This window comes from Typopeltis vanoorti, chromosome 3, assembly GCF_054136105.1.
Source record: "Typopeltis vanoorti isolate ZY-2024b chromosome 3, IOZ_Tvanoo_1.0, whole genome shotgun sequence".
In the NCBI taxonomy this organism is placed as follows: domain Eukaryota; kingdom Metazoa; phylum Arthropoda; class Arachnida; order Uropygi; family Thelyphonidae; genus Typopeltis; species Typopeltis vanoorti.
The window spans coordinates 31,908,740-31,932,175 of NC_143551.1; the positions used below are offsets into that span (position 1 = coordinate 31,908,740).

Here is a 23,436-nt window from a genome sequence, read left to right on the forward strand (position 1 = left end):
ACATCCATCTGCATGACCTTTCTTCCCACATACTCATCCTCCCTCCTCATCACATGACCAAACCATCTCAACCTTGCCTCCAATATCTTCGCTCCTAAGTTAGTAACTTGCATCAAACTTAATGCTTACCCTTGATGCAAGCCAACTGTTGCTTTAAAACTTTGTCTCTCCCAGTCAGGTGTCAAAATTCTTTCTGCTGCACCAACCCTGACATATTTTTCCAGTACCTTCTTCTCCCTCATACACCTCCAGACTTCTTGCCTTGACACTCTATCATATGCTTTCTCCACATCAATAAAAACCAGGTGTAGCTCCCATTGTTTCTCTTGAAAATTTTCCATCATCAGTCTTCCATCAAGAACCCTTTCTAGGATATTTCATTGTGTGTGTGTGACATCAACTTTATTCCTCTGTCATTCCTACCATCTTGTTCATCCCCTTTACTCTTGTAGATGGGTACGTACTTTCCCTCCACTCCTCTGGTATATTTTCCTGTTGGCAAACTTGATGATAGTTTTCAAAATATTTATTTCTGTTTATGAACATGTCCTCTTCAGAATAATCAACTTTACATTTGAACACTATTTTGAAGCTAATTATCCTTTAATATACCATTATAATATACCTTTGTAAAGATATAGTAATATATTTTGCCTTTACATTAATTTAATTTAAAGATGTCACTATTATTGTAGTATTTTATGATCCTCTTAATATGCTTATTTTCTTTTTCTTAGTATGTGATGGGCAATATTGGGTGTACAGTCATTCAGTCATTTTAAAGTTTTGTGTAATGTACATTTATTTTCTTGTGATAATCTTCAAATATCCTTTATCATTAATAAATAGAACATGAACATGATGTCCTATTTAGAGTAAATTTTCAGGGTGCGTGCATGCACGTGTGCATAATGGGAAATTTGAATTAGTCATTATTAGTACATGCTAGAACAAAAGACTGGTTTTGTAACAGTCTTTTGAATGTCAGTTTGAATAACTTTTTTCTCAATAGATTAAAGAAACTATTGACAGTTTTTCGCTTATCAGGCTCTCAACAGATATCAAGATTTCTTTTTAAATGATGCCTGAAAATAGCTACTCTGATCTGTTAGCACATTTGACCTTAACTTCTCCAGTCATTACCTATAGAATCGACAAAGGGTTAGCTGACTTGTGGTATATGTCACTATGTATCTCATTTTCATCAGAGGTGACTTCATGGATTTAGGATTAAATATTGATTTCTGTTGAGATAGCCTGATGAGTGAAAAAAACTTTTTAATCTGTCATGAAAAAAATTATTGCATTTTCTAAACATGACCTGCTGGCTTTTTCCCAGTTAACCATGGGCTAGTAGTTGAAGTATGGTGAGCTAGGCCAAACCTTTTTTCTCTTTTATGCAGCGATGCTTTTTTTTTTTTTTTTTTTAAATTTATTTTTCCTAAATTCAAAACTTTAGCTTGTTGGTCTAGCCTACATCGGCTGGACAAGCCAAAGTTTTGCATGGGGTGGGGGGAGGCATATTACCGATGTAAACCATAAAAGAGAAGAAAAGTTTCACTTAGCTCACAATACTTCAGCTACTGATATGTGGTTGAATGGGATAAAACCACCCATCTTCTATTTAGAATATTTTTTTTGCGATTTTTCACTTGTTTGGCTCTTTCAACAGAAACTAAGGTTTAAGCTTAAATAATGACTGGAAATCACTACTCAGATCCTCAAAATTTTTGAGGATCTGAGTAATGATTATTTACAGGTAGCATACTTATGTCATGCATAACTGTATGTCTCATTTGTGTTGGATTCTTGATAGTTATATCTTTACATAGATTCAGAACACAAGAGTAGATAGACGATTCGAAATGAGAAGTAATCACCATTTAGTTTTGAGCTGGAAAAAAAATGTGAATATAATTGCAAAAAAAAGTGTGTAAGAAAGTTCTAGCTGCTTTCAGATGGGTAGACTGTAAGCTCAACTCTACAAATATTATTCAAGAAATAAATCAGTTGAAAAACTCTTGAAGACTAATTGGAAAACTCTGAGTAACTCATTTAATTGATTCATCCCAGAAAACATGTGGTGAAGTTCTTTGCAAAGATGAAAAAAATCAGAAATCCATAGTGCACTCCAGAAGTTAATGAGTTTATGGGAAAAAAAGAAAGCTTATCAAAAGTTCCTAACAAGTAAATCATCATGTGTGAAAGCAACTAAAAAAAGTCATGAGAAGACTTTTGTAAGACTATAAAAATTAAATATCAGGAAGGTGGCAAAATTTTATAACAGTAATTGAAGATGCTTAGAAATGGAGGAAACATACTGTAAAAAAGTAATATTCATAGAGTATTTATATCTTTGAAAACTAAAGATATAAATACTCTCTCTGTTATTACTTGAAAGCTTGATAATGGAAGAAACATTCATGTGGGATGCAAACATGAGTGTATCATTACTCTAGGTAGAAATGCTAGATAATAGCCAGACCAATGTGGAAAGGCAGCTGGAGTAGATATTCAATCAGAAATGTTCAAATATGGAGGTATGAAAGTTTTGCAGTGGCTATGTTGCATAATTCAGAAGGCCTGGCCAGAGGGTTGAATTCCAGATGATTGGAGTTGTGCACTCATAGTTCCCATCTATAAAAAAGATGAATAAAACTGAATGTTGAATTATAGAGGAATTTTTCTATTAAATATTCCAGGAAAAATTTATACAAGCATAGTTGAGAAGAAGCTAAGAAAAATCGTGAAAGAGAAATTTAGAGAAGCAAGCTGCATTCATACCAGATAGAAATTTTTGTTTCGATCAGATTTTCTCTTTAGAACAAAATAGTTCAGAAATCAGAAAAATATAACAGTGATCCATATTTGAATTTTGTGCATCTGAAAGATGAGCAAAAACAGATGGAAGCACATCTGAGAGAAAAGGTGTTTAAAATGCTGCAGTTATATGGTGTAAATGGTACATTATATTATATCAAGCAGTATATGATCTATATTTGAGTTGCATGTTGGCAGTTAGAATTGAAGGAGGTACATGAAGATGGTTTAATGTTAAATCAGATGTGATACAAAGGTGCACATTATCTCTGATGTTATTCATCATCCGTATGATGAATAACATACGGATGATCCATTCTGATGATGATGATGATGAACATCAGAGAATGGATCACTGGAATTAGGCCTGACATGAGTATTGGTGGTATGCAGCTCAGCTCTTTACTTTTTGCAGATGATGCATTCCTAAATAAATCCAGTAGAAATCTGCAAGATTCTTTAACTAAAATAAATAATAGCTGAATAAATTCAGTATGAAAATCGACAGAACACTGAAAACATCATACTGAATGGTGAACCTGAATAACAAGGAAAACATTTGAGGCAAGTGATGTGAAGTCAATATCACCTTTACCACGAGTTGCCCCAGTCCTGAAAATACTTCGGGTGCAAACTTTGTTTGCTTACACTTGGATAAAGGATTAAACCAAGAATATAATTTCTTGGTATCTTTAATTTAATCACAATATTTAGAAATGAAACATTGATAAAAAGATTGGAAACAGATATGAGTATTTTGAGAAAAATTAGCAGGGTGAACAGATGATTAATAACAGAACCATATTAAGAATGAAAATGTTAGGAACAAACTTGACATTGCTGGCATTCAGGAATGTGTGAGCAGAACTAATCTAAGGTGGTAGGGTCTCTTAAGAAGTATTGACCAGGGAAGTTTAGCAAAACACGTTTTCTTTTTTCCCCCTTCCTGGGATGGCAGGAAAAAGGCCAAGATCTAGTTGGATTTATACAGTAATAAGTGCCTTAGATGAACAAAATATAAAATATGATATTGGAGTCCTAACAGATAATAGATTAGTTTGAAGGAAAATAGTCGATAAGAAGTTAGTAATGCATTCTTTTCACACAGTACTATCTTAATATTCTGTACATTCCCTGAGGGACATACCAATAATTTAATTATAGTGATGATTTTCTTCTAACGGTTTTTTTTGTTTTAACATCAATTGCTTTCTTCATTTCTCTCATTTTAAAAAAAATCCTTAAAATAATGACTAATTCAAATTATTATTATTCATGACATCTCCAAGTAGTCCGAAGACTCATCGCGGGAGGACACCTACTGTACAACTCTCCGTCTCCAGTACTACATAGAACCCTTCTACCAATCGCCCACATCAACGCTATCTACCGCCCACAAACAACACCACAGCTAGTATTTTTTGTCTGTAAATTGCATGTGTTCTGAAGGGCTGATTTGTCAGTATGTGGGATGAAAAACCCTAGTTTCCAGGAGAAAAAACCCTACTACCTCCATATGAGATCAACTGACTCACATTCAATTAAAAAAGTCCGTATAAAGATTCCTCCCGTTATGACGAGAATCGAACTTGGGCCTTTTCTAATCGAAGGGCGCAGCGTGCCATCGTTCTTCCAATTGCATGTTTTAAAGGAACAAGTGTAGTAGGCATATTATTAATAACAGTTGACACTTGCAGAAAAATAGAAGTTATTAACTCGTATATTTCTTTGTTGTTACAAGGACAGCATTGTGTTTCAGTCACAGCTGACTTATACATTATAAGAATTAAAAGGAAAACACATTAGCTTTTGTAGAACTTTGTGTCTACATGGTAAATAGTTGAAAACTTCTCAGACTCCAGAATCTTGATGTTCTTGGATTTTAATCTCAGCAGAATAGCCAACCTCTGTCCAAAATAAAGTTAACATGAATTAGGTACTTGATTGGCATTAGGCAAAAAGAGATGTGGTAATTTATCCTTAATAATGATGATTAACTGTTCATTTTTTTTTGTAATAATGAATGAGTATTATAACCTTGTATGCGAATAACAAAAGATAACCATTGTTTCCCTTTGAACACTGAACAAAATCCAAGAACATCAAGATTCCGGAATCTTGATGTTCTTGGATTTTAATCTCAGCAGAATAGCCAACCTCTGTCCAAAATAAAGTTAACATGAATTAGGTACTTGATTGGCATTAGGCAAGAAGAGATGTGGTAATTTATCCTTAGTGGATAGTAGAAAAGAAAGTTTCAAAGCTGGTTTCATTGTACTGCATAGATTATATCTACAAAGAACTCATTTGTACTTGTATAATCTGCTGTAAAAAGAGTTTCCATACCTACTTGAAGGGAACACTAAAACAAATAGCACAGGTGATTTGCAAATATAATCTCTGTACTACTTTCAGAGACCAGCTTGGAAACTTCTTTTTCTCAAAGATAAATTGCCACTTTCTCATTGAATGGTGTCTATCATGTATCCTCTTTCTGTCAGTTATTTGGTACATATGGGCTGTTCTACTGAGATTGGAATTCAGTGACATCAAGACTACATAATTTCTGCACTTTGATAAGTCTGTCCTTACTTACCATGCCATTGACACCAGGCAGTTTTTCCAAAATTCATCAATTTACTCAATTTAAATTTGATTGTTTGTTCCTTGAAACTTTACATCATCTCTTAACCACTCTTATTGTATGCCTGTGTCAGACTATTTGGCAAGTAATGATGATTAACTGTTCATTTTTTTTGTAATAATGAATGAGTATTATAACCTTGTATGCGAATAACAAAAGATAACCATTGTTTCCCTTTGGACACTGATATTGCTTTCTCCTTTTTACTCAGCTGGGACCAAGATACAAGTAAGCAAATACATGTTATGTGACTCATATTTGGAATGTTGTCAACTGATCCTCTTTTCTCTCTCTGATCATGTCCTTGTAACAAGAAACAAAGACATACATAGGATTTAATAGCTTTTGTTTTTCTCATCTGCCAGCTGTCATTAATAATATAAGCAGCTTCATGGTAACGTTTTATCAGCACAGTACTAATAATAAGTTTTGTTATTTCTTTGTGTGTGCACACATGTGTATCAATGAAAAATTAAAATTACTATCTAGCATTTACTTAGTATCTTTATTCTGTAACTTTTTTTTTCTGTTTATTAGGATCCCTCCCTTCCAGATATAGCATCTCTTTTGCTTCCAACAAAACAAGAAACCTCTGAAGAAGAAGATGAAGAAATATCTACTAATCAAGAATTAAATTTCCAAGAATTTTCTGATAGACCTTTCAGTAGAAGTTCTTCTCCTACAGAATCAGTTTCTCTTGAAGATACTCAACAACATGAAAATGAAGGTAATTTTTAGATTTTGAATGAAATGCAGTATTCCTTTTGAAGATAATAATAAATTTAGTTTAATCCTTTATCCAAGTGTGAGCAAACAAAGTGTGCACCTGAAAGTATCTTCAGGACTGGGTAAAGTAGTACAACACTGGGCAACTCGTTGCAAAGGTGGAGCAAGCTAACATCACTCCTATCTCAGTATCTCCCAAAATGCAAAACACATCTCCTTGCGGATATGTATAATGTTATGCATTAAGGGAAGGGCCACTACCCAGACTAGTTTCGACCTTTATTTAGGTAGAATGGGAGTTCATGTCTTTCATCATCGGCCTTTGGAGTATAAAGATTGCTGAGGGTCAGCAGGTAGTAATAGGGGAAGTTAAAGAAAGGTAGAGTATGATAGTAAGAGATAATAAAGAGGCCTCAGTCAACCTGTTTAACTATGTAACCAAGAGGTTGTGGCTAAACGGTCCGTACATGTCATCTCTTCTCACCTGTTCTAAAAAAATCTTTAAAATGTGCTTTACTTTACCCCATAGCTTAAACTAGATTAAACCAGGTGTCTGAAGATGTCATCTCTTAACACCTATTGCTCTATATATAAAAAAAAAAAACGTGACTTAAATTAAATTAAACCAAGTGTCTGTAGACGTCTCTTGTTCCTACAAGAAAGAGAAACAGAAAACAATTTAAACTTACATTGTATAGGATTGAATTTTGGAACTTGACTAATTAGCTTAGTGTCGAATTAATGGGATCCATTGTTTTGAAGGGTGACTGAGGGGAGAAAATCTCCTGACGTCTGTTCTTTACAGTTTACACTGTAACATATTTGAAATAAAGCTTTAAAAAAAAAGGAAAAAAATAAGTAATTAATTCTGGAGTTGGTCTGAAGAAAAAGAAACCTGATATGACTTTGAAAGAAGTCAATGGAATTTCAAGTGAAACTCCCAAAATAGAAAGCGATTCACAGAGTGGGGGAAAGAGTCTGGCCTGAGTGATGCACCCCTCAAGGAGCTGCACCACCTCGATGTAAGCCTTCTCAGGTCTACCCCCTCCTTTGTGGACTAATAATCATAAACCTGTTGGGGCAAGCGAAAAAAATTAATTTATTCACTAACATCCCTGTTGAGGAAGTGATCAACATTTTAGGAAGTTTGCTCCCACAAGACATTACTTCTCTGTTCCATCATTGTTTAACATCAAACTTTTTCTTATGGAATAAAACCATATATCAGCAATTGACTGGCCTTGCAATGGGTAGCCCCCCTCTCTCCATCTTGTGCTGATCTCTTTATGGAGGATTTTGAAAGTAAAATCTTAACTCAAACAGACCCTAAACCCACAGTATGGTGGAGATACGTGGATGATATCTTTATCGTTTGGAACCACACAAAAAAGGACCTGTTCGACTTTCTTAAGAAAATCAACTCTCTACACTCACAATCAAATTTACTCTAGAACTTGAAGAAGATAACCAATTATCATTTCTGGACACTTTAATTAAGAAGCTTCCGAATGGTTTAATTAAGAAGCTTCCGAATGTTTTAATTAAGAAGCTTCCGAATATCAACCTCTCAGTTTACCGCAAGCCTACCAATACAGGACGTTATTTACATTTCACTTCCTCACACCACATTTCTCAGAAACTTAGTATTGTACACATGTTGAAGAACCGTGCCTCTCTCCTTACAACAGATCAACAAGACCTCCAGCAAGAACTATCCCTGATATCCACCAACCTTATCATGAATGGATTTCCTCGAAGACTCGTCCACAAGATACTTTTCTCTGAACCCCGACAAAGACAACAAGATGATGTATGTTATATTTCTACCATCGTCATTCCATACTTAGGGACAGTTTCCAATAAGATTGCTAGACTCCTTAGACCACATAAAATAAGAGTGGCCTTTAAACCCACAGAAACGATTAGACAATTCTTAAGATCTCCAAAAGATAGCCATCCTTTCTCCAAATATGTTGGAGTTTATAACATACCATGCTCATGTGGCTTGAATTACATCGGCCAAACTTCAAGGAGCCTTGAAATTAGGTAAAAAGAATATATAGGTGACGTCAATAATAACAGAGAAGAAATGGAGTAATTACTTTGAAAAACTGCTAAATGAAACAAGCAGTGATGACAGCGCAGTGGTAAAAAACACTGACCAGGCATGCAGTCAGGAATACATATCCATACTTGAAGTAGAAAAAGCCATCAAAGGCTTGAAATGTGGAAAGGCAGCAGGACTAGATGATATTCGACCAGAAATGCTGAAGTATGGTGGTATAAGAGTCTTACAGTAGCTACACTGCATAGTTCAGAAAGCCTGGACAGAGGGACGAATTCCCGATGATTGGAGTAGAGCTCTCATAGTACCCATATATAAAAAGGGAAATAAAACTGAATGTGAGAATTACAGAGGTATTTCCCTACTGAGTGTTCCTGGCAAGATCTATGCAAGTATACTTGAGAAACGGTTGAGAGGAATTGTGGAAGAAAAGCTTGGTGCAGAACAAGCTGGATTCAGGCCAAATAGAGGCTGTCGGGATCAGATCTTCACTTTACGACAAATAGTCGAGAAAGCATGGGAATATAACAAAGATCTGTATTTAAGTTTTATCGATTTGGAAAAGGCATATGACAAGGTGTCAAGAGAGAAGCTATTCAATACGCTGCAGTTATATGGTGTCAATGGGACATTATATCAAGCAATACGAAGTCTTTATTTGAGTTGTAAGTCAGCAGTTAGAATTAAAGGAAGTACAGGAAGATGGTTTAGTGTTAAATCTGGTGTGAGACAAGGATGTACATTATCCCCTCTGTTATTCATTATCTATATGGATCACATTATGAAGGAAAGTGGTATTAAACATGATATCAAAATTGGAGATGTTAATGTCAGCTCTTTGCTTTATGCGGATGATGTTATACTTCTAAATAAATCCGCTACAAGTCTGCAAGATTCTCTGACTAAATTGAATAGCTGTTGTAATAGATATGGTATGAAGGTCAGCAATAAAAAGACAAAGACAATGAAAATAGGCAGAATCATTGAAAATGTCAACTGTGTTGTGAATGGAGAACCTGTGGAACAAGTGAAACATTTCAGCTACTTAGGCACGATATTTACTGAAAATGTTAAATTAAATATAGAAATAGACAACAGAATCGGCAAAGCTGGTATGATAGGAAGTCAATTGAATAAATTCATATGGAATAAGAGAGAAATTAGTCGGAACACTAAATTAGCTGTATACAAGACAGTGTTCAAACCAGTTTTATTTTATGGATCTGAGAGCTGGGTCAGAAGTAAAACACTTGACCAAAGACTAGAGACCGCAGATATGAGAGTCCTGAGAAAGATTATAGGGGTGAACAGATGGCATCAATGGCAATATCATATTAAAAATGAGAATATTAGGAAAGAACTTCACATTGTCAACATCCAGGAATGCGTTAGCATATCTAATCTCAGGTGGTATGGTCACTTAAACAGAAGGGGTGAAGAAAGATTAGCAAAACAAGTGTTCTCTGCCAGGTTGGCAGCATAACGACCCAGAGGAAGACCAAGATATAGGTGGATTGATACGGTACAAAGTGCCTTAGACGATAGAAATATAAGATCTGATAATGCTTGGAGCCTTGACAAGTAACCGACTGATTTGGAGGAAAATTGTAGATAGGAAGTTAGTAATGATGTAATTTTTTTCATGTGGTACTATCATATCCTGTACACCCCTTGAGGGTACATGGCAGGAATTTGATGATGATGATGAAGAAAAATCGGGGTTAGCTTTTCATTTCTCAAGAACGAACCATACTATAGAGTGGGATAGAAGCACAATTCCTTACATGGAAGAGGACTTCCGCTCCCGAATTTTTAAGGAGGCCACAACAGTTGCCCGCTGTACACAAAACCTTAACAGGAACCAAGGCCTAATCTTGCCCGTGATCTGAAAGACCCTTATCAGATCCTTCAACTCACCAGAACTGAAATATAGTGCCAACTATAGAACGTTCCTAAATAACAACAAGTGGGATCATCCACGCTCTATGAATGTATTGTACGCGCTGTGTTCTTTGTTTAATATAATTGGAATCGGTTGATTTTAGTTTGTAACAGTTTTTTAGTGAATTACATCTGTTATGTACCCTGAAGATGCTAACAGACTTAGTTGGTGAAACTAGTTGGTATAACTTAGTTGTTTATTATATACACTTGATCAATGTAATCCCAATAAAAGTTTTTCCAATCGCAAGGTTTGTAGACTATAAAAATCATGTATGAATGGATATCGCGTGAATCACATCAGTGCTTGTTCACAGCATGTGTAACACGGGCGAATGCGGCTGGCGCTGGAAAGATACAACTAGTGGTGAGACGTAACGGAAATACGTACATATAAGAAACCGCGTAACTCCGGATTCGTGCAAGTCGGGTTATGACTGTATTCAGGAAATGACAATCAAGGAAAAGAAGGAGTAGCCATAGTATTCAACACAAAATACGAGGCTAATCTTCTTGAATGGCAGGCAGTATCAAGTAGAGTGATGTGGGCAAATATGAGAATGGGGAACTGGACAATGAGACTTATTTGTGCCTATGATCCCACAGAAGGTTCTACTAAGGTAGAAGTGGAGGAATTTTTTGATGGTTTAGAAAAAGCAACTGACACAATGAAAAAGGAAAAGTTGGTCCTTGTTAGGAATCTAAATAGCAGAGTAGGAAATGATTGTCAGACATACAAAAATATTTTGGGAAAATTTGGAGAAAAGAGCAAAGCCAATAATAATGGCAAATACCTGTTGGATTCCTGCTCAGGACATGGACTGGTTATTACTAACAGTATGTTCCAGAGTTAAAATGTACACAAATTCACATGGAGAGAAGAGGCAAGGAATAAGAAAAGTCTCATTGACTATGTTATTGTTGATAGTGATGTTTTCTCCCTGGTGCAGAACACCAGAGTGTACAGAGGATTTGAAATTGGAAGCGATCACTATTTAGTCTTCAGCAGAATAATATTGAATTTCGTGCTGAAAAGAATAACATGTAAGAAAGTTTTAAAGCGAATAAAAGTTGAGCAGCTCTCAGATGTGAACTGTAGACTAAAATACACAAAGATTGTTGAAAAAAAAATGAAAGAGTTTGAGAACAGGAACCTAACCTTGGAGATTCAGTGGCAAGCCTTGAAGAAAACCCTGATTGATTCAGCCAGAGAGGCATGTGGTGAGGTTGTCTGCAAGGATAGAAAAATCAGAACTCCATGGTGGACACAGGGAGTTAAAGAGGCAGTGAAGGAAAAGAAGAAAGCATTTCAAAAGTTCCTGGCAAATAAGTCAGCTTATGCTCTTAGAGAATACAAAGGCAAATGTAAGAAAGCTAAACACTGTGTAAAACTAGCTAAACAAAAGCCATAGGAGGACACTGGCAAGAACATAGAAAATAAATATCAAGAAGGTGGTAAGATATTCTGGAGGTTGTTGAAGAAGCTTAGAAATGGAGGAAAGAGTGCTGTATAAGGAGTTAGAGATGATAAAGGTTACATGAAAACAGGAGAAAAAGATATTCTTGAGGTATGGAGTAATTACTTCGAAAAATGCTAAATGAAATAATCAGTGACAGGACAGTGGTAAAAAACACACAACAGGCATATAGTCAGGAATACATATCCATACTTGAAGTAGAAAAAGCCATCAAAGGCTTGAAATGTGGAAAGGCAGCAGGAGTAGACGATATTCAACTAGAAATGGTTAAATATGGTGGTATTAAAGTCTTACAGTGGCTGCACCACATAGTTCAGAAAGCCTGGACAGAGGGACGAATTCCCGATGATTGGAATAGAGCTCATAGTACCCATGTATAAAAAGGGAAATAAAACTGAATGTGAGAATTACAGAGGCATTTCATTACTGAGTGTTCCTGGTAAGATATATGCAAGTATACTTGAGAAACTGTTGAGAAGGATTGTTGAACAGAAGCTTGGTGAAGAACAAGCTTGATTCAGGCCAAATAGAGGCTGTCAGGATCAGATTTTCAATTGACGACAGATAGTTGAGAAAGCATGGGAATATAACAAAGATCTATATTTAAGTTTTGTCGATCTGGAACGTGTATATGACTATAAGGTGCCAAGAGAGAAGCTATTCAATATGCTACAGTTATATGGTGTCAATGGGGCATTATATCAAGCAATACTTAGTTTGTATTTGAGTTGTAAGTCAGCAGTTAGAATTGAAGGAAGTACAGTAAGATGATTTAATGGTAAATCTGGTGTGAGACAACGATGTACATTATCCCCTCTGTTATTCATTATCTATATGGATCACATTATGTAGGAAAGTGGTATTAAACACGATATCATAATTGGAGATGTTAATGCTAGCTCCTTGCTTTATGCGGACGATGTTGTACTTCTAAATAAATCCGCTACATGTTTGCAAGAGTCCCTGACTAAATTGAATAACTGTTGTAATAGATATGGTATGAAGGTCAGCATTAAAAAGACAAAGACAATGAAAATAGGTAGAATTGTTGAAAATGTCAACTGTGTTGTGAACGGGGAACCTGTGGAACAAGTAAAACATTTTTAGAGAAGTTTTAGATGCACCACTCACATGTGAGCAGTATTCTAAGCATTGACAGGTTTGGGATTTGTATAAAGTTAAGAATTAGTTGGTGTAAATTAGTATCTGGAACAAAAGAGAATGCCTAGTTTCTTTGGATCTGAGGAAGCTATTGATGTGAAATTTATGTCAGGAGAGACTGGAGATAAATGTTTTCCCTGCAGAGAGATCTGAAATGTCTGGTGATGTGTGTATTACTGAGTATAAGGATAGGGGCGAGTTGAGATTGCTTTTGTGAGAGAAAAGGGAAGACTACCTTTTGATGTTATTGAAGTGATCAGATCATCCTCATCCTATTGAAGATGGTACATAGATCAAAATTTAAGGCTCTGGTTGTAGATGATCTTGAAGATTGGAATGTCTGAGCACTGCATGGTTTTTCAAATGAGCAGGATGAATGGAGAGTACTATTGACTGCTGTGGATAGGATTAGTGGTGATTGAGAGTATTTCATTTATGTAAATGAGAAAGAGGGTAGGTGATAGAACAGAGTCCCAAGGTACTATGGTGGTGAAGCTTGAAGAGAGAGAGCATCAACCATGACATGCAGTGAACAACCACAGAGGAAGCTGGCAACCCAATTACAGAAGGTGCTCGGTTGATCAAAGGATGGCAGTTTGTTTAGCAGTTTTAGTTTGTCACAATCACCAGAGGTGGTTATGAGTACCCCAACAGTGAATAATTTTAAGGAGATATATATGATAGATATAGTGTTGATCTCCCACCATGTCTATTGAATCCATGGAGTACCCATATAAATAATAATTTCCCTCTATCTATTTGATAGACTCCTCTTACCAACTTATACGTCTCAATCATGTCAACACCTCTTCTTCTTCTAGCCACAATTGTCATCATACTCTATATTCCAGAGCCCCAAGACAGTCTTAGTTATTTGTCTCTGTACTCTCAGTTTAATATCCACCAAGATCCTCAGATCCTTTGTTGCTTCCTCCACTTCCTGAAGCAAAGTTCCTTCAATATGGTAAACTTCATCCCATCTTCTCTGGCCAAACTGCACAACTTAGCAACATTGAAGTGACATCCCCATTCAAATCCTCTTGTAACAACAGCACATCAGAACTTCCTAACATTGCTCTTCTTAATTTTGATCATAAGCAAACAACTGAATATATCCTTTCATTATGTAAACTATATCATTGATACATAAGTTAAACAACAGTGGTCCCAGAACAGAACCTTATGATATCCTACTCATCACCTTCCTTTTTCTGGACACTGCACATCCATACACAACTCTCTGGCTCATGTCACTCAACCATCCATGTAACCAAGATACCAAATGACTTTCCATCCCTACCCTGCTCAATTTCGATAGTAGTTTATCACGTAACTAAGTTACTAAAGTATGACCTCCCCTTAGCAAACTCATGTTGCTCTCTCAAAAGATTTTCGTTCTCATCAATCTAGGTTTGTATTCTTGACAGAATACAAACCTAGAAAGAAATTAAAAAAAAAACCTAGATATCTAAGAAAACTCACCATTTGAAAGTTAAAAGTTTTTTTTTTTTTTTTTGTAAATCAATAGAACAGACTACTCCTTACAAATTTGGATGTAAAAAAATTTACCATATATCTGGAAGATTATCTGTTGTAGTCAACCAACTGGTTAACATGTGATAATAATAATCATTAATAAATATACCATGCAAAGTGGGAGGCACACCATCACTGAGTTTTTTCTCAATCTACATTAAGATACAACACCAGAAGAAGAAGAATGAAGTGCATCCTTGGATATAATATGCATATGTACGATATATATATATATATATATAATTATATATGTATATTATGATTAAATAAATGTAATTACTAGAAGCCCAGAGATACCACAATAGAAAAAATACTATTTAGTATTTGAGTACACAAATAATTTTTTCTTAGAAACTTCATTGGGTGTAATGTGAAAAGAGAAATACAAAAATACACATTACACAAGGCAGCTATAAATTAACTTGCAAATATATTGCTGACATTTGAAGCCTCTAATGTCAGCAATACTTTTGGATAGGTATTGAATAGCTTCTTGAGCTGAAAAGAATGCTAGTTTTTTAGAGAGATTTGTAATCAGTCTGAGGAAAGATAATTCATCCTGTCAGGTGATGTATGTATTACTGAGGATAAGTGAAGGTGAGCTGAGATCCCCTTTTACAAGAGAAAAGGCTGGACTACAATACATTTTGGTAGCACTGAAGGTAGCCAGGTTATCCTTATTTCACTGAAACATGGTATAGAGATCAGTGTTTAAGGTCTGGGTGCAGATGATCTTGATGTAAGGGATGTCTGGGAACCACATCGTTTGTCAAAGGAGTAGGATCAATGGAAAGTGCTTTCGTCAGCAATACTAGAATAGGATTTGTAGTGATCGAAAGCAGGCCATTTATCTATAGGAGAAAGAGATAGAACAGAGCTATGAGGCACTCCTGCATTAGTGGCAAGTTCTAAAAGAGAGAGTGCTGTCCATCATAACATGGAGCGAATGACCAGAGTAAAAGCTGGCTATCCAGTTACAGAGGGTGGCAGGTAGAATAAAGGAAGGCAGTTTGCAAAGCAGGTCTCGATGCCAGACATGATTGAAAAGCCCAGGAAATGTTAAGGGCGACAGCACACATTTCTCCAAACCTTTCCATGGAAGTGATGGGTGACATGTTGTGAGATCAGTCGTGGATGCAGTTGGTCAGTAGTTGGATGGTAAGCTTGTCTCCCTTTTTTTTTTTGGAATGACTTGGGTGCTTCCATGAGATGGAATAGGTGCCAGCTGAGTATAGAAAATTGAAGAGTAATAGAGGACAGGTGTTAGTGCCAGGACATAATGTTTGAATACATTAGGAGAGATGGCATCCCCACCTACAAACTGGCTAAATGTTAACTCGAGATTCTGACCTCATAGTTAGTTTTGCTATCACCTCACTTTACACTAATACCTGTGACAGAGACTTTTGACCTTATCAAGCCACATTGCAACCCTGACATAATTGAATTATACAAAATCACCATACATGCTGTTCTTCTCTAATGGCTTATATATATGCAGATATCTTTGCACATGTTTCATGAGTCACAACTGAACAAACACAATATTGAAATCATTCTCTTCTTGTAATCATTGAACAAAGCTAGGTAGCATATTGTGGTACAACTATGTTTGGAGAGCTCTGAATGCTAAATTGTTTAGTTTTAAAAAATAAAAATTGCTTTATCAGTTAAAAAAATTGTTAGAATTATACAGTATTGTGGAGTTAATTAGTTTTAAGTTAAAAGTTTTGTTTTAAATATTGTTAATTTAGTCTTTTTCATGGTAAGTACTGTGTATAGTACATAACACCGAAGCGAAGCAGAACAGTTGTGTCCAAGGCATCATTATTTAAAGAATTTAGCCAAAGGTATTTCATGCAGTGAAAGTCTACGAAAGTGTCTACGAAATGTGTGCATCACCGAAGGCAACTGGAATTTGGTTTGGAAGCAACAGTAGTGGGAAAGTCTACTGAAAGTGCTATGAGAGTGAGGATCAAAAGTGTGTCTCAGGTCACGAGATTGAAGTAGTGGATGGAACTCAGAATACGCTTGAAAATGTGTGTGTGTGATGTAATAGCAGACAGGATTGAAAGAGATATTAAATGTGACATGATTGAGAGAGAGAGAGAGTGAAAGTGTTGAACAAAAGAATAGTATGACTGATGTAAAGAATGAAAAGTTGGCTGTAATGAGGGAGATAGCTTGCTAACGTGGAGTGATACACAGGTTGGAGCTGGAGCAAATACAGAAAAGTTTGTTTCTGCATTTACTCCAGCTGATAACAGAAAGAAGTGCAAGATAAGAGAAATGAGGGCTTGATCAATAGAGAAAGAAAAATTAAGGAGTATGTCCTGTATGACGATTCACTCATAAAAGGAGCAATCAACAAGAGAGAGAGTTTGACAAAATCATGCTTTCTCTGTGCAAAAACTAATGATGTTAGAGCACAAAAGGGTAGGGTCAAAGAAATCATCATATTGACTAGAAAAAAATGATTTGAAAGGAGAAAATTATGGCATCAGAGAGGATATGAAAGAACTACTGGAAGTAGCAAAAGAAAAGAGTGAGAGAGTTAAGATAGTGAGTCGGTTGCCATGATGTGACAGAGTAGAGCTGAGGAAGAGGGCCATAATAGTGAATAACTCAATACGTAGGTTATGCAGGAGGAGTGGTGTGGAGTTTGACAGGCGAAAGGACTTATGCAAGAAGAATGGTTTGCATCTGAATGGATTTAGTGTTTGGAGACTGGAAAAAGTGTTGTTGAATGAAGTGAAAGTGGATGTGCAGAATCAGAGAAACTAGAGCTTTGTGGGGAAGGGGGGGGCTGTGAGTGGATATGCAAACATCAGTGAGGCAATTAAGTATAAGGATGTGTATAATATGCCTAAGTTAGTACCACTGGTAACAAACCAGAATAGGGTAATTAGTATAAAGTGTCAGGATAGCAGTGGGCCTAAGGGGTATTTGCACTTTATATACACTGATGCCAAGAGCATTCAGAACAACTAGGAGGAATTTTTTGCATTGGTTAATTCATCCTGACCAAAGGTTATTGGCATTAGTGAGACGTGGCTAACAGCAGATGATATAGTTAGTGGGATAGTGTATGTGAAGGATACAGTGTGGAGTACGGAGAAAGGAATATTGTTTATGATAGCCAATGAAATGCAACCAAAGAGAGTAGACGTTCAACTGCATGGCAGTGAAAATCGTGCATTTGAGGCTATCTGGTGTGAGATAGAGGTCAGCAAAACAAAATATACAATTGGATGCTACTATAGACCAGGGATGGAAAAGATGATGGAGATAGTATGCATCGGCAAATAGACTCAATTAATGGAGGACAGGTAATTATTATGGGAGATTTCACCTATGGGAACATAAATTGGAAGGAGGAGAGGACACATGAGAGAAAGAAAATGGAATTTATGCAGTTGCTAAGGGATAATTACTTGAGACAGCATGTGATGGAATATATGTGGGTGGTCTGAAAAGTTCTCAGCCTTGACCATAGACGACAACACTATCAGCAAGATTTTTTTTTTCTAAGTTGGTACATCTGTCATAAGCATCCATGTGAAATTACAAGGCATTCTATCAAGTAGTTTGTTTTATACAGCTGTCCAAAGCAAAAGTGTTGTCTGTATCCCTTGAAATGGATAAAGTTGAGTATGGTATAGTTATAAAATTCTTTGTAAAAGAATGTTTAACGCCAAAAGAAATTCATTCGAAGTTCATAAAAGTTTATGGGTACTCTTCTCCTTCGTTTTTGACAAATAAGTAATGGGCTGCCGAGTTTAAACATGGCCGTACCAGCCTTGAAGATGATCCATGTGAAGGACATCCAAAAAGTGTAACAACACCAGAAATCATTGATCAAGTGTACGATATACTATTATATGACTGGCAAGTCAAAGTGTGTGAAATTGTGGAGCCTATAGGCATTTCAAAAGAATGTGTAGGATATATTTTGCATGAAGAATTGCAAATGAAAAAGCTTTGTGCAAGATGGGTGCCACTCTTGCTCACATCAGATCAGAAATGCACTCACGTGAAAATCTCTGAACAGTGCTTGAAGCATTTTAACAAGAATAAAACTGATTTTGATCATTGATTTATTACTATGGATGAGACGTGGATTCACCATTACACACCAGAATCCAAACAGCAATCAAAACAGTGGACAGAAGCCGGTTGTTCAGCGCCAAAGAAGACAAAGTCGGTTGCATCAACAGGAAAGATTATGGCATCGGTGCTTTTTCGGATGCTAAAGGCATTTTGCTTATTAATTATCTTGAAAAGGGTAAAACAATAGCTGGGGAATATTATTTCGATCTTTTAACCAGACTAGACAAAAAAATTAGTGAGGAAAAACCCGGGTTGCAGAAGAAAAGAATCATCTTCCATCGAGACAATGCACCTGCCTACAAAGGTGTTCTGGCAATGAGAAAATTAAGGATCTGCGCTATGAATTGTTAGAACAAACATCTACCCTATTCCCCAGATTTGGCTCCCTCTGACTTCTATCTTTTCCCAAAACTAAAACTCTTCCTCTCTGGTCAGCGTTTTTCTTCAAATCAAGAGGTGATTGCAGCTAAAGAGGGATATTTTGCAAATCTTATTGAGAACCACTACAAGGATGGGATAATGGCACTGGAATAAATGTATTAGTCTTAAGGGAGATCATGTTGAAAAATAAACAGAATTTTGAAATTATAAATTCGTTTTTTTTTTTTGTTAGGCCAAGAACTTTTCAGACCAACCTCGTACTAGGAGTTCGAGAGTACTAAATCTAGTAATGCATCTGAGAATTTGTCTATAATCAATATGACCATGTTGCCACTGGTAAGTGTGACAAGCTTAGAATATAGCTGCAAAAAAAGAAATTTTTTTGGCAGCTTTTTGTTGGTATGAAATTTAAGATGAAAGGTGACCTGCAGGCACATGAAAAGAACAAGGCACAGGACAGAAGGGTAACTAGTGTGGCAAGAAAAGCAAAAGTAGAGTATGAAAATAAGTTAGCAATGTAGGCTATAGATAATCCTAAACAGTTCTTTCAATATGCTACAAGTAAAAGAAAGAATGTACGTGGCAGAATGATTTTAATGAATACTGATGGTAGGAAGGTAACTGAACCTGTCGAAATAGTAGAATTACTAAGTGACACTTTGCAGGAGTACATCATTCAGGTGGTGGTATTGCAGGAACGAGAAAGCCAAAGGCTTATATGGGAACTGAGGTAAATGAAATGGAGGTGCATAGCATATTACAGAACTTTAATATGAATACAGCTGTGTGATTGGATGATATACCAGCTCGAATTTTATGTGAAGTGGCTAGAGAATTGTCAATGCCCTTGACTATGTTGTTTAATCCAAGTCTGAACTCTGGGTTAGCCCAAGGGGATGGAAAGAGGTGGGGAGGGAAATAGTTCCATTGCATAAAGAAGACTCCAAGACTGATGTTGCAAATTACCATCCGATCAGCATATCAGGATTTGTTGTCAAAGTATTGGAGAAGTTGGTCAAAAGCAAAATACAAGTATGGGTAGATGGAAATGGGATACTGTATGGGGTGTCTGCATATTTTTGTGAAGGGTATAGGTCATGCCTCAGTAACTTGCTCATGTTTTATTATACAGTTACAGCTGAGTTGAATCAAGTTAATGGGTTTGCATTGATACCGCTGGACTTTGCAAAAGTCTTTGACAGGATACCACATGGGAATGGATATACAGTTGTGAGATAGATATGAGGGCAGTTTGATGGAGAGATATCAGAGAGTAGTTTATTCAGGAGTAGAGTCCAAAAGAAGGCCTGTGACTAGTAGCATGCTGCAGGGTTTTGTTCTAGAGCTGCTATTGTTTAATTTGTACATTAACAATATAGAAAAGGATCTGCGAGGAACTGTTCAGTTATTTGCTGATGATGCAAAGTTGAGTAGAGCCGTAGTTAATACAGATGTCAAAATTTTGCAGGATGATTTAGATAGATTGGCAAACTTGGCAAAGGAGAATGGATGCCAGTGTAATGTGGCAAAGTGTAAGATTATACATTTTGGGATGATAAGATTACCATCTGTATACCAGATTGGTGGAACTGAAGCCAGAGACTTGGTAGTGTTAGTGAATAGGGAGTTCAAGTTTACGGGCACATAGCAAAAGTGGCTAAAGCAGCTCATCAGATTACTTAGTTACTGAAGAATACTTTGACGAGCAGAGACAAGCAGGTTATTGTTCCTCTTTATCATGTCTTGATAAGATCTTGACTACTGCATGAAGATCTGGGTGCCAGTGTATCTTGGTGATGAGGAGGCGATGGGCATGATCTAAAGGCGAGTCACCAAGATGGTAACAGGTCTATAGAATGAACCTTACGAGAACAGTTTGAAGATTTGTGCTTTACAGAAACTGGTTGATAGGCAGAAAAGAGATGATCTGATTGAAACATACAAATTACTGAGTGGTTTTTACAAGATTTATTCAGAGGAAATTTTTTAGAACAGGTGTGTTGGTAAGAGAACTAGGTGGCCATCCATGGAAACTGAGTAAGAGGTAGTGAGCAAGGGTGTGTTAGAACCAGGTTTTTTGCTTGAAAGTTGTGATTGAGTGGAATAGGTTGCCAGAGTCTGTTGTGGGTGCCATGACTGTGAATGAGTTTGAAGCAAAATATGATAGATACTGTGCAAATGTGGGATAGTTCTTGGCATAATGTTTAGAGCCTCCCTCGATGAGTCTAAGGGACTCCTTGGAGTACCCTGTAATAATAATAATGGTGATAATAATTTCCACGATAATACCTATTCCCACCATTAACACAGTTACATAACATTATCCTCTTAGACACAGATTCTCAACATTTCCTCCATTATAATTTAGTTTCCCTGGCTCTCTGTGTTAGATCTCATACCAATTTCAGTGTATGCTATCACTCTTATACAAAACCAGTCTTCCCTCAAACTCAGACCACATGTCCAACAATTCACATCCATTCCTTCTATAGTGTACGCATCAAATCATTTGTTATCATAGTCCTTCTTAATTAATTTTTATCATGTCAAGGTAATGTATTTACAATTTTCACTTTCTCACTCTTCATTCTTTCTTCTTCCAAGAAACTTTTCATATACTCTCTCATAATGAAGTGATTATTATGTAACACCTCCAGGGAGTCCAAAGACTCATTGAGGTAGGACACCTACTCTACAACTCTCATTCTCCACCAACCGCAACTACACCATCATCTATACTAATGCCATCTACTGCCGACCATCACCACTATTATTTTCACAGACAATCGTATATGTCCATGCCTACAGCGGGATTTGAACCCACAGCCTTTTGGATGGAGAGCAGATATGCTAACCACTCAGCCAACTAGGCCCGCTTATAGTTATAACTAGTTATTAATACCTTCTACAGTTACGATCTCATTTACTTTTCATTTCTGTTTTTTGAATTGCATGAGCTATATTTTTAATTTCTGCTCCAAGAAACTTGAAGTTCTTACCCACTTATCAACAGCATGTTTTATGATAGTCACCATACCAAATAATATCCTTCTTTTAACAATCAATGTTACTAACTTACCTGATTATGTGCTTTGTTGCTTCTTATTTTGATGCTCAATTTTCTTTTGCTTCCTCTGTTTGTTCATACACTGCTCGATTTTCTGTAATTCCCACATCATCTGTGTAATAATCTTCTTTATCTTTGCAATTTTGGAGGTTAATTTATTTTCAATATCCTCCTCAATATCTTGAATATCAGGCAAGCCTTTTTGTTCTTGACTTTACAGTTACTCTTACCATTACATTTCTTGTACATTGTTAGTGTCATTTTCAACTATACTTAATACTGCAATATCTTAATAAAAATATGTTATAAAACATTAAATACACTAAAATCACAAAAATCTATACTAATATATACTATAAAATACTAATTTTCTAAAGGAAAAACATAAGCAGATAAAAATCACCACTTTTACAACAACAGTGCTAAATTCACTGACCAATCACAGTAGAGATGTTGGATTTCTGCTCATGACATGCACTGGTTATTACTAACACCATGTTCCAACCTAAAAATGTGCAAAAATTCACATGGAGAGAAGAGGCAAGGAATAAGAAAATTCTCATTGACTATGTTATTGTTGATATTGATGTTTTCTCCCTGATGCAGAACACCAGAGTGTACAGAGGATTTGAAATTGGAAGTGATCACTGTTTAGTCTTGATATGGATAAAATTGAATTTCATATTGAAAAGAATGACATGTAAGAAAGTTTTAAAGGGAATAAAAGTTGAGCAGTTCTCAGATGTGAACTGTAGACTAAAATACACAAAGATTATTGAAGAAAAAACGAAAGAGTTTGATAACAGGAACCAAACCTTGGAGATTCAGTGGCAAGCCTTGAAGAAAACCCTGATTGATTCAGCCAGAGAGGCATGTGGTGAGGTTGTCTGCAAGGATAGAAAAATCTGAACTCCATGGTGGACACAGGAAGTTAAAGAGGCATTGAAGGAAAAGAAGAAAGCATATCAAAAGTTCCTGGCAAATAAATCAGCTTGTTTTCTTAGAGAATATAGAGACAAATTTAAGAAAGCTAAACACTTTGTAAAATTAGCTAAACAAAAGTCATAGGAGGACTTTGGTAAGAACATAGAAAATAAATATCAAGAAGGTGGTAAGATATTCTGGAGGTTGTTGAAGAAGCTTAGAAATGGAGGAAAGAGTGCTGTAAAAGGAGTTAGAGATGATAAAGGTGACATGAAAACGGAAGAAAGAGATATCCTTGAAGTGTGGAGTAATTACTTCGAAAAATTGCTAAATGAAACAAGCAGTGATAAAAAACATTCAACAGGCATACAGTCAGGAATACATATCCATACTTGAAGTAGAAAAAGCCATCAAAGAATTGAAATGTGGAAAGGCAATAGGAGTTGATGATATTCGACCAGAAATGCTGAAGTATGGTGGTATAAAAGTCTTACTATGGCTGCACTGCATAGTTCAGAAGGTGTGGACAGGGGGCCAAATTCCCGATGATTGGAGTAGAGCTCTCATAGTATCCATATATAAA

The 23,436-nt window shown here is 36.2% G+C and overlaps 1 protein-coding gene across 4 annotated transcripts in view; it reads left to right on the forward strand.

Moving 5' to 3' along the window:
• gig (TSC complex subunit tuberin) overlaps window positions 1–23,436 on the forward strand; it is a 943,661-nt gene that overhangs the window by 751,009 nt on the left and 169,216 nt on the right. For all 4 annotated transcript variants that reach the window (XM_090415521.1, XM_090415523.1, XM_090415524.1 and 1 more), the window contains one exon: window positions 6,002–6,191. In XM_090415521.1, coding sequence (XP_090271647.1) covers window positions 6,002–6,191 — 190 coding nt within the window. The remainder of the gene's footprint in view (window positions 1–6,001; window positions 6,192–23,436) is intronic.